General features: G+C 30.2%; 3 protein-coding genes across 5 annotated transcripts in view; 2 read left to right on the forward strand and 1 right to left on the reverse strand.

Moving 5' to 3' along the window:
- Positions 1-536: 536 nt before the first annotated feature.
- LOC123692317 (isovaleryl-CoA dehydrogenase, mitochondrial) lies at positions 537-3,986 on the forward strand. Its single transcript, XM_045637053.1, has 9 exons — positions 537-694; positions 1,238-1,364; positions 1,632-1,710; positions 1,842-1,947; positions 2,038-2,199; positions 2,361-2,516; positions 2,759-2,950; positions 3,152-3,320; positions 3,811-3,986. Exons 1-9 carry the CDS (start codon positions 575-577, stop codon positions 3,942-3,944), a joined length of 1,245 nt encoding a protein of 414 aa, XP_045493009.1. The 5' UTR covers positions 537-574; the 3' UTR covers positions 3,945-3,986.
- Positions 3,977-5,534, reverse strand: LOC123692319 (bifunctional peptidase and arginyl-hydroxylase JMJD5). The gene has a single exon (XM_045637054.1). It carries the CDS (start codon positions 5,289-5,291, stop codon positions 4,095-4,097), a length of 1,197 nt encoding a protein of 398 aa, XP_045493010.1. The 5' UTR covers positions 5,292-5,534; the 3' UTR covers positions 3,977-4,094.
- Positions 5,535-5,869: 335 nt separating this feature from the next.
- Positions 5,870-12,165, forward strand: part of LOC123692221 (folliculin-interacting protein 2) — a 32,823-nt gene continuing 26,527 nt past the window's right edge. Inside the window, exons 1-2 of one of the 3 annotated variants that reach the window (XM_045636927.1) lie at positions 5,870-6,080; positions 7,125-7,314. In XM_045636927.1, coding sequence (XP_045492883.1) covers positions 6,004-6,080; positions 7,125-7,314 — 267 coding nt within the window. In that variant the 5' untranslated portion in view covers positions 5,870-6,003. Of the gene's footprint in view, positions 6,081-6,280; positions 6,594-7,124; positions 7,315-12,165 lie in introns of those variants that run through there. The other 2 variants (XM_045636928.1, XM_045636929.1) reach the window with 2 other exon arrangements.

Raw genomic sequence — 12,165 nt, forward strand, 5'->3', positions numbered from 1 at the left:
ATGTTTTGTTACAGTATATGATTATCAACCTTATTGCTACGAATTAAGATTAAATTTCATCACAAAGTTATTGCTTTATCTATTGCAGGGGTATTTAAACACTAGAAAATAAAATAAATTGTAAAGAAAAATGTATTTTGTGTTACATAACTACGCAAAACAATTTTAAATAAAAACAAAATACTTCAATTTAGAGCATAGAAGTTTTTAATCATACTTGCCTTTATAAGGAAAAGAAACAGTAACTTAGTTGGTAGTTATCATGGACCAATAAACTCAAGTTATGTTGCTATAATAAAAAATATACTTTATAAGTTGGTACCATAAGTACTACCATACATACCTACCTTGATGGTAAGTACGAAACAAATACTCAAATTCTAACACAAACAATTATTATCAAATTCCAACAACAAAGTCACTATCAGCGTTTGTTGACCCTTATCAGTGGGTATGCATAATAATCAGTTATTCTACAATCAACTCAATGTTAATGTAATACGGCTCATAATTCATTATTTGCTTTGCTTATTTGCGATATAAATGTATATTACATCAGTATAAAACCGGTAACATGTCTTTACGGTTGTGTGTCAGGAAATTACTCGCTAAAAATGCGAAACCAAACGTACGATGTATGTCGTACTATCCCATAGATGAACATATATTTGGATTGAGCAGTGAACAACAACAGGTAAAAAAAAAATAATTATTATTTTGTAATTTATTTATATTATTTATATAGGAATTGATTTTGATAACTATTACAAACAATGCTTATTATAGCACACTTCTATAAAATAATTATTGAATTAATTGTTCATTTAAGTTGACCAAATAATGGAAATGTACCTATTTTTAATTTAATCTGGTGTCAGCCTGGTCAAGGTTAAATGTAAATGATAATATTACTGGTTGGTTAAACCACAGGGTTAAACTCGTACTGTTTTACAATAGATGGTATATAATAGAGCACAAATATTTTATGTGTTTTTAAACAATTATTAAAAATGCTACCTATTACGTCTATATCTAATCCATCTAAAATAAATCTCGCGAAATGGAACTATTATCATGTTTTCATCACGTTTAAAACACATAAACAATTTTAACTAGGTGAGTACCTTAGCTCCAAAATTACCTACATACTGTGGTCAAACATCCTTACATTTTCTTAGTTTCTAAAATCTTATGCATTAGATTCGCTAGATATTCCATAAAAAAATTTGCGTTACAGCTGAGGCAATCAGTATTTGACTTTGCCCAAAAAGAATTGGCGCCAAAAGCAGCTGAAATAGACAAGGAAAATAATTTTAAAGAACTAAGAGAGTTTTGGAAAAAACTTGGAAATCTCGGTCTGCTTGGTAAGTAAAATAAATAATTCCGTTTTTCTGATTAAAGTCGCTAAATGCGAAGGTTTCGTTATCATATTGGAAGCTGTGGGTTTATTTAGAAATTCATAAATACTTGAACCTAATATTTTAAAAGCATCGTCGTTATTGCAAGTATTATTGATGTCCATGAGGCATTTAGATGCCAATGTCCAAAGATTTTCAACCAAATAGTGTTCGGAAATCAGCGAGAAGGAAACCCTAAGACCTGAGGAAATATATTCTAAATACTTTTTCTAGGAATAACCGCAAGCCCAGACTATGGAGGCACTGGAGGAAAGTACTCCGACCACTGCGTCATCATGGAAGAGCTTTCAAGGTAAGGTACAATGATATAAATTATAATATCATCCTAATGTTAATGAACGATTTGAAAGTACTTTTTGATGGTTCATGAAACGGATTTATCTATAAAAAAAAGTTGTTACAGCATATTAATTTTAATTCCAGAGCAAGCGGAGGTATTGCCTTATCGTATGGAGCACATTCGAATCTTTGCGTGAATCAAATAAATAGAAACGGAAGTCATGAGCAAAAGAGCAAATATTTACCAAAAGTAAGGCCTCTTCCTATTTTAATTTTATTTAATTAAATTTGACATTGGCCAGTTTTTTTTAACAAAAATTAACTTTGCATATCATTGCAGTTATGTTCCGGAGAGCATATGGGTGCCTTAGCTATGTCCGAACCTGGATCAGGCAGCGATGTAGTATCTATGAAATTGAGGGCTGAAAAGAAGGGAGACTATTATGTTTTGAATGGGAATAAGTTCTGGATAACAAATGGCCCTGATGCTGATGTATTAGTGGTATGTATGAGCTATTTTTAGTTATATTTAAATTAATCATTTTTTAGTCATCATTTCATACCTAATATGGGTTCACCATATTAGGTATGAAGTTATAAATGAAATATTGTCAACAAGTCTTTTCGTAAGTGTTTCAATAATAAACAAATCGTATTTTTCAGGTATACGCAAAGACAGATTTAAACAGTAAACCACAACATGGAATAACGGCTTTTATAATAGAAAAAGACTTCCCTGGATTTTCCACAGCACAAAAGCTGGATAAATTGGGTATGAGAGGATCCAACACTGGTGAATTAGTGTTTGAAGATTGCAAGGTGAGTGTAAAACAACAATATTTTTTGTGATGGTAAGATTTTACAATTTAAAAAAAAAAGTGCCTACGCAGGACAGAAATTACGCCAAGAAATTGTTAAAAATAACCATAACGATGGTATAAAAAAAAACTTTATATACCTAAATTATTTTTCTTCAATGTGACATTCAAGTAGATTAAGACTTGAGAGAGAGCGATTGAGATATCAATTTTCAAATATTTCATTTATGGGTTAATTTTCAGGTGCCAGCTTCAAATATATTAGGAGAATTGAACAAAGGTGTATATGTCCTAATGTCTGGGTTGGATCTAGAGAGGTTGGTCCTAGCGGCTGGTCCAGTGGGACTGATGCAGGCTGCGATTGACACTGCATTCCATTACGCACACACTAGGAAACAATTTGGCAAGAATATTGGCGAATTTCAATTGTTACAGGTAATTTGGTAGTATTGTCTGACATTATAGCTATTAAGTACATTAACATAAAATTAAATGTTATTTATAAACAAAGGTGTGCAAATAGCTGCAAAAGCAGATAAAACTTTTAAAATGTGAAATTGAGCCATTTTTTTATAGTAAATTATAAGGTTGTAAACTTGATTGTTAATGTGATATTATGTAAATATTATTTTTTAGGGAAAAATGGCAGACATGTATACAACACTAAGTGCAACTCGCTGCTACCTGTATAACGTGGCTAAAGCCTGTGATGAGGGACATGTCAACAGCAAGGATTGTGCTGGTGTGATCCTATATAGTGCAGAGAAGGCTACACAAATGGCTTTGGATGCTATTCAAATTTTAGGTATGTGGATATTTCATATCACTTTAGTATAGCATAAACCTCTGTGTCAAGTTTGACAAACAGGTAGATAGAAAGGTTCAGTTATTTTATGTTTTTTAGTAAGTAAATAAATATGTTGTGACTTCTACTTTCTAAAAAAACAATTTAATAAATAATTTCATTAAGTCCAATTTTAAATCATTTTTCCACCTATTCAAACAATGGAATGTTATAGATCTGTATAAACATATTTGAAAAGATATTTAGATTTTTTTTTAATAAAAAAATTCAAGGAAAATATTTTTTTTTAAAAGTATTATGTCTGCGATCAGTCGCTAGACTATAAGTGGATATGTTGAAGGCGTGTATGGCAGGAAGGATGCTGCTCCCATTGGAGTCCACCTTCTATTTTATCGGGCTTGGTAGCCGGCAGTGTTGACTAGTCAAAAATGTCTCATCGCTTTTTGAGACGCCGCACGTTTTAAATATAAATAATAATAATTTTTTTTAGGTGGAAATGGTTACATTAATGACTACCCAACTGGTAGAATTCTCAGAGATGCAAAACTGTATGAAATTGGTGCTGGCACATCGGAAATCAGAAGAATGCTTATCGGAAGGGCTCTGAACAATGAATATAAATAATAATACAAAAATTTATAAAAAATAAATTAATATATTTTTACATACCATTCTTTTATTCTTGTTTAAACTTTCTCCTTATTCATTTGTTGATATATCATACAATCTCTCTCAAATCTGTCCTATTTAACTTCAATGATGTTAAAAATTGAATTATTGCCACCAGAAACTGACTGAAAAGCTAACTGATAAAGATTCAACAAAATGCCACCATTTAGGTGGTATATACAGCATCTGGCCAGGTTTCAATATACAGAAGTATGGTGTAGCATTTTTATACTCAGGATATTTTTCAAAATCGGGACTTCTTGGATCCACTCTAGCTGTGTTATTTAATAGTTCATGCTCATGAGGATAGACATATTCTGAGTCCTTTGGTGAAAATAGATAAAGTCTTTTCTCACCCACTACTTGTGCTAATAAATTCTTAGTGGGATCATGATGTAAGGGAGATACTGTGCCTTTAGGACCATACCAAGCCATTATATTTACTGGATCATTTGTATCTGAGAAACAGCAGTACTCTGGCTCTATAATATCATCTTTCAGCTCCGGAATTTGATCAAAAAGCTGATACTGTGCTAGATATCCAATTGGTCCATCAGATTGATAAATGTAATTGTTAATAAAATCTTTCATAGTGATTAACTTTTGCGTCCAATTTGAATCTGTGTATTCTTTCCCTATTTCTATGGAAACTGTTCTTAGCCCAGCTAGTTTGATGAAATAATTATTATCTTTCCATTTAGACAGTGCAGGCCAATGATCAATACATTTGTCTAAAACAACTGGTTGTTCTAACATGATGTAATTTTTATAAAATGTTTCCATACTAGGATTGTTTATTACATCTATTGAAATAGCTCTTTCATGTTCATAACTTGGACTTATATTTGGTTTATTGTTTACAATTTTGTCTTCAGAGTTATTCTCATCTTGTTTTGTAAATGTATTTACAATTGAGGCACATTTCTGAAGTAGTCTAGGCTCTGCATTAATGGGACATCCAAACATAATCCCAAAGTCTATGACTACATATAACTCCTTTATCAAAGTATCAGAAAGTGAATTACAATTCAATAAAATGGCTAAAATACGTAAATAGGAAGCAATGGTTATTGTTTTACGTAAAAATATTCTCACATCTTTCCAATTCCCAATGTTGACTTGTTCATACATATAATCAATTATACCTTGAATTTTTATTGATGAAGTCGAAGTTATAGTTGTAGTGTCGTTCAAATATCTAACAAGTAATGCTTTACTGGCGTGGTCCAATTCAGAAACTTCACCTATCGATGCTAACACTAATGATCTGAATTCTTGAATTTTCTCACAAATACTGAGCATTTTTATTTTTTAATAGCTCATAAGTAATTTATTTCTTTGGAAGAGGAACATAAAAGATTATAAAGATGTTGTAAGGTTAGGAATTCATTTTAATTCTCAAATATATCTTACCACAAAATTCTTGTCACTTAATTATTTACAAATATTTTTTATAAGTTAATAAATAAGGAAATTTTAAATAGAATACAATTTTTTTTAGGAAAAACTAAAAAAATGAAAGTAAACAAACACCATAGAAAACAGATTATGACAATGACAATCAAAATCTGAACCACAGGTTAGTAATGTATACTCAGAAATGTCAAAATGACAGATTTTATTTTAACCTGTAGGCCATCTTAAGTTAGAAAAAAAAGGAAAATTCGTCGAATTAGTTGCAGCCGGTCCATTTTATGATAAGAACTTTTCATTAATAATTATCCACCCCTAATTTATTAATTATACATTATAATTATTTATCTTTATACCTTTTCCCCTTAACCTTGACCTTTTTAATGTAAAAGTATAGCTCTTGTCTATGGTGAATCATATGACTCGCTGTCATTTAAGTTCACGTGATCTGTCAGATTATTTTTATTTACAATTTACATCGGATGTTTTTTTAATGAAGTGCAAAATATTGATATTATATCATTTTCTTGAGTTGTGTTTAACATGAAGATGAGTTTAAGAATCTTAAACGGGATTGCTGTGAAATGTGGTGTGTGACGTAATGGCATTGTTAGAAAAAATCTTTGTTACAAATGGAAAACTAAGTTATGGCTTTAGAAATTCACTCCTTGGGAGTAGGTAAGTCGTAACGTTTATACATTGTTTCCATTATTCGAAAGTCTTATGAATGAATTGGCGAAAAAGCGAAACGAATCTAAAATAAATTATTGCGGAGAATGTTGATGACGCACACAGTATTGTCAGTTCTTTGAACAGACTGTCAGTCGTCACCGACAACGACTGGCAAGTGGCAAATAGCAAGGGAGGCAGAGGTAGGCCCGAAGCATGTGATAAGCGAGGTTGGTGCGGGGGGCAGCGTGGGCGACTGCCCGATGACGTCACACAGGAAGAGGGGCGGCCGCTACTCAATCAATGTTTACTTGTTATTTACACGCGACCCAGTACACTCGCACATTCCACTCGCATCGGCTGATTGCCCATCCTCCAGCCGTCTAAGTGCATTTAAAGTTGTGTTGCATTTCCCGCATGTAAAGTGCATGTGGTGTGTATCTCTTTGATGCTAGTACATAACATTTGTAGAGAACAGCTGTGAATAATTTGTAAGCGACTATGAATTAAAATGCTATTGAGGTAAATTAAAAAGTTGGTGTTTAGTTTATAATCAAATGATAATTGATAATTGACGGTGCTTTGAAAAATACTACAATGTTAGATCATTTGCTGTTCTTCAATAGAAACTAGCATTATGTAAACAGAAGCAGTGCAAACTTGTTTAAATGACTGCAGTTATTATCAAAAGTGGGACAATTAATGTTGAAAGTTTATAGCAAAATAATAATTTTATTTCCAAATAAAAAAGTGTTTTTAAAATAAGATTTTTTCATTTAAATAAATAAGTTAGTGTTACTATGTATTTTGCATAATGTTAAAAAGCTAAGTGTAAACAATAATGATTGCATATTGAATGCAAAGTGGGCACATGACTTGTATTGTGCAAGAGAAAGTTTTTAATTTTGCGACAAATAAATATTTTGTTCAAATGCACTGGCTCACATAATATTTAAATATGGAATTATTAGAGATGTTAAATGATAGTATTGACGATAATAAAAAGAAATTCTTATTAGAACATCATTAAAATAAAAATTGTTATTAAAACAGATCTCGTGAAGCAGAATTGGAGCAAGTGCGTTTGCTTCTATACAAAGAGTGTGATAGACGTGGAAGAAGAGTGCTTTTTGATTCGTCGACAATAGAAAAGTTACCAGCTAATAAAAATGATGTGCCAGATTACGGAGAGACCAGGAAGTTGCCATGTATCGTGGAGGTGGTGGATGGATTTAAATATCTGGTAAGTTGTTTTATTGATTTTCTAGTAATTGATTATTGTTATTATTTGGGTATAGATAGATTTGAGTAGCTAGCTTAGCTTGGTGTTTTTTTTTAAGGATATTTTGTAAAAAAAAATCTGTGAAAATAAGCACTGATAAAATTTTCTTTATGTCTCAAGAGAAGGGTAAATAATATTTCATGCAATTTATGTAATAAAAGTTACATATAATTAAAAAAAAAATGCTGTAATTCAAGTCAGTTAAAAAATTACATAAATATTAGAATAATCATTAAATAATATCTATAATCATAAAAAAAATAATAATATCATATCTGACAAAAAAATTCAAGTCATTATTTACCTTAGAACATTTAATTTTATATAATGGCTTAGGTATATGATGAAAGCTCAGGGTCAATATATTTCTGAAATATCTATATGAGTATGCAAAACAATCTTAAAATAGATATAGAATCTATTTTCGGTGACAGGTAATTGTGTTTTGTGAAAGTGCCGAAACTGTTTTCAGCAACGAATGACGAAAATGCCTTTGACAGATGGTTATGACGAAATAAACAAAAAGTTCCATTTTTGCTCTGTATAACGCAGAATTCTGACTAATAAGTTTTTTTGGCTTCAAAAGTGTTCATACAAGTTGATCACACCTGCACCGGCCAGGAGCGCAAAAGCTAAATCTATCTATCTAAGTTATTCTAAATTTTGTACTCAAGAATAATGTTTTTTTATACCATTAGTAGTATATTAGATAAATTATTACAGAACATTAAAAAAAAATCAGATCCACTTGGTCTATTATAAATGATTAATGTTATTAGCTTATTACCTGTTGTTAATGTAGATTTTGTAATCATCATTATGTATGTAATCATAAGAATGCTTAAAATAAAAATATCCTGTTGAATCAAATTTAAACAGTTTTTGTAATATGCGTAAATCCTCAAATATCACGTGACATTCAATTTAACTAATTGAGCTAATTTGCATTCGTCGCAAGTCGTGAGTCGTCTAAAAATGAACTTTCCTTTTTATTTTGGCATTTGACCTAACTATGTTAATCGTTTTTATAGTTTGGCTGAGTATTTATTCAGCGTTTTTTACAACAAAAAAACGACTAACAATTCAAATACCTACTACTACCTACATTTTGCGTTCAGTGATCCTTTTTTCTTATCATGCAATCAAAAATTATAAGCCGGGTTCTTGTCCGAAACTTTTTCGTGAGTCATTGACTTTTATCTTCATCACTAGAGCGTTTCCTTTATAGCGACAAACTGTTCCAGAAGGTTCTATTGAATTGTTTATTTTATTATTTTGTTTTAAGAATACTCGAGACATGTGGGTTGACCCGGAGAAAAACAATGAAATCTTTTTAATCATTAACATTAAATAATAAAAATAAAGCTATTGGTAATAATACTAGATTTGGTAAAAGTTACGGAGTTTATTTGGATAGACCGTAACAAACAAATAAACAAGAATCTCAATGTATTTAATATTAGGTGATTAGGTCAGATATTTTATGAATGCAAAATTTAAACAATACAGCAATTACATAATGAACTCTATAGTTCCGAATCCATCATCGTTTTACTTAATGCCGACCTCGGTTTATATCGGACCTTATATGTATTTTATTTGAGTTCTCATTGTAACGTATTATAGAAGCCATACATGAGAAATACTCGCTATAGTACCTGTGTAGACCTTCATAGAAAATACCTATACCCTTGACCTTTCACATGACTAGAGTTTTCCGCCTGTAGGCTTATTTAATAATCAATAATCATTTAGTTTCTAAGACTGTTCCTTATAGGAATAAATAATAGAATAAAAAAGAGAATTCCCGCCCTTATCTCAACAATTGGTATATCATGTCAGAAGTCAATCGCAATAACGATTTTTCATCAATATAATCGTTTAGATATAAAAATAACACTACAGTTGTAACGTCACGAGACTGTGTATGTGTACGAAGTACTCGCATCTATTTTTAGATCACTTTGTTAGCCTTTTTGATTACAACGTAAGTGATCCTAAAGAAGAGTTTCTGTATGACTGTAATTTTAGCTTCATTGTGATTAATAAACATGTACTATTACGGCTGTGACAAATGGTCGCATGGGATCGTTTAGTGCGACCAATTTGGTATATAATTACTCTATATGGAATATAGACGCTATATAAAGTAAATATGATAATTAAATTATGCTTTTTAGGTTGAGTGTAAAAGTAATTCTATTTTTGTAACAGCTGAAAATACGATAGTCAAACAAACTCTTCGCAGGTGTGTGGGAGTTATAACAAATGAGTACACATTATAATGTAATCGATTTATTTTATTTATTTGAATGAATTTAAAATATTAGTACTTACTTAACAGTATGTTTCAGTAATTAGAACCTACGTTATTTTCTCTCAGTGACTTTCGGCAATATTTAGTAAGTAATTTAAAAATATCTTACGATTGTAAAATATACGGAGCATTTGATTTCAAATCGTTATTAATTTCCTCCTATTGTTCAACGACCGGTGGATTTTCTAAAACAAAAACTCACAAATGATTATGAGTTTTCCTTGAGGAATTCAGCTGTCGAAACATGACAAGGAAATATTTTCATAAAACCTGACCGTCAAATAATTAGAACGATGGGCAATTTAATTGCTGAATTATTATTGTGGTCGGTAATCATTAAATGTGAATAATGAGCTTACTCCACAATGAAAACTATAATTAAGACAAGTCTGTTTCAGTTTATTGTGTTTTATAAATAATGTTTACCTATTTTATATTAAGGTAATATTATCGGCGTTTATATCTTTTTTATTTTCATTTACGTAAGTCAATAATGAAATTCTCGTATAATAAGAAAGTAATGATTTATTATTATTGTCAAAAAAATTATCGTATACATCCGTTGTATACATCCATAACAGTGTTGTCAACTCAACGAATCTAAAACCTGTCCACATAAATCATTTGGAATTGCAGTCACGTGACGCGGCTAAGAGATTGAACCGTGACATTTTATATGATCAAGTCTGAATGACCCAGAATGACCTAATAGTGTGTTCAAACTAAAGTAAAATAGCTCGCAATCAGAATAATGTTGCTTTTTTACTAAACCTAAATTCTACGGTGTATAGAATATGATTGGCTTACAGCATATCTGCTGTTCTTATAGCCTTTTGCTGTAAGCATTTCAAATACATTCCACTTTTAAATCAAACTTGCAACAAAAAATCAAACTACATAAACAAAAATAGACAAGGCATTTTTCGAATAACTACTAGCAAAACACTGTTTTCCTGTCTCTGACAATGTAAAAACCACGCTGACTCAGTCGTATGACTTTTTATGAAGCGCTCTATAAAGAGAGCCACTGCCACCATACGTCAATCATCCTTAAAATAAAATGAATTAAGAACCTAAACCTGATTATTTATTGGCAATGTAGGATTTCCTGGTCTATCTAGAAATACATTCATTTAAAAACAACTTCCGAACCGCTTTGAAAAAGTTGATTTTAAAATTATATTTATTTTTTCCTTACCATAGATTATAGAAAATTCTGATCTATAGTATTTCTGCTAGATTTTCCCTTCATTACAATTAAAGATTAATGGATTATGAGCTTCGGATACTGTCCGGTGGAATGATCGCGAACATGTGTCATCAAACAAGACGAAATTAATTCTAAATTACCTATAATCACGTGTTCTCGAATACGTGTCTTGAAATGTCACTTCCTTGATTATTAAAGTAGGTATTACTAGTTCTTTGTTCGTTGATTGATTTATTTCATCTGTTGCGGATTATTTGTGGTAATTTAATGTTTACAGTCACATTTTGTATAAAAAATGAAATAGAATAACGCTGTCTGTGCATTTTTATGGTTATATTATTTATCTATTAGTGAATTATATGTTTAATTTTTCATTTTTAAAACGTTTTATAAATTACATAATTGTTATTAAGAAAAAATTTACTATAAATAAGTTGCACGAGTCAAAAATAAGTTTGTATAAAAATATGATGAAAAACAATATAACTATTATTACTTCTACATATTTAAGGATTTTTCATAATTGTGCGATTCAAAGGCCAAAACGTATCATGTTTAAAATAATAATTTTGTTTCTAATTTTGTATATTAATTTAAGTTATCTTTATATTATCACCTTTGCAATTTCATATAAACTAATATATGTCTTTATTAAAATAACGTTATGTAAATACACTAATTGTGTGAACCAATGGCCAAAACGAATATTGTTTAAAATAATAATTCTGTTTCTAATTTTTGTATATAAGAACGCTAACTTAAGTTATCTTATTATTATCTTTGTAATTTCATATAAACTAATATATTATGTCTTTATTAAAATTATGTTATGTACACACACTAATTGTAAACACACCAATAATTGTATACACACTAATTGTGTGAACCTATGGCCAAAACGAATAATAATTTTGTTTCTAATTTTTGTATTTAAGGGCGCTAATTTAAGTTATCTCAATATTATCTTCTTTGTAATTTCATTTAAACGAATGTATATCTTTATTAAAATAATTTCATCTAAACACACTTACCACTACAAAACACTACTACACACAACTCACTCACACACTCACCTCCTATCATACACATCAACACGTTGCACTCATAATTATTATGGATATTATATAAGCTTTTTACAAAATTTAAATTTATACAAACTCATTATAGGGATGACAAAATCTTGTTTAAAGAAAAAACAATCTGTTATAAACTCATATCGTCAGTATGTCATTAATTAACGTAAGCAATGATTTAGATGAATCTATCTGTATTGAATGTCATCCCT

Source organism: Colias croceus, chromosome 6 (genome assembly GCF_905220415.1).
Source record: "Colias croceus chromosome 6, ilColCroc2.1".
In the NCBI taxonomy this organism is placed as follows: Eukaryota; Metazoa; Arthropoda; class Insecta; order Lepidoptera; family Pieridae; genus Colias; species Colias croceus.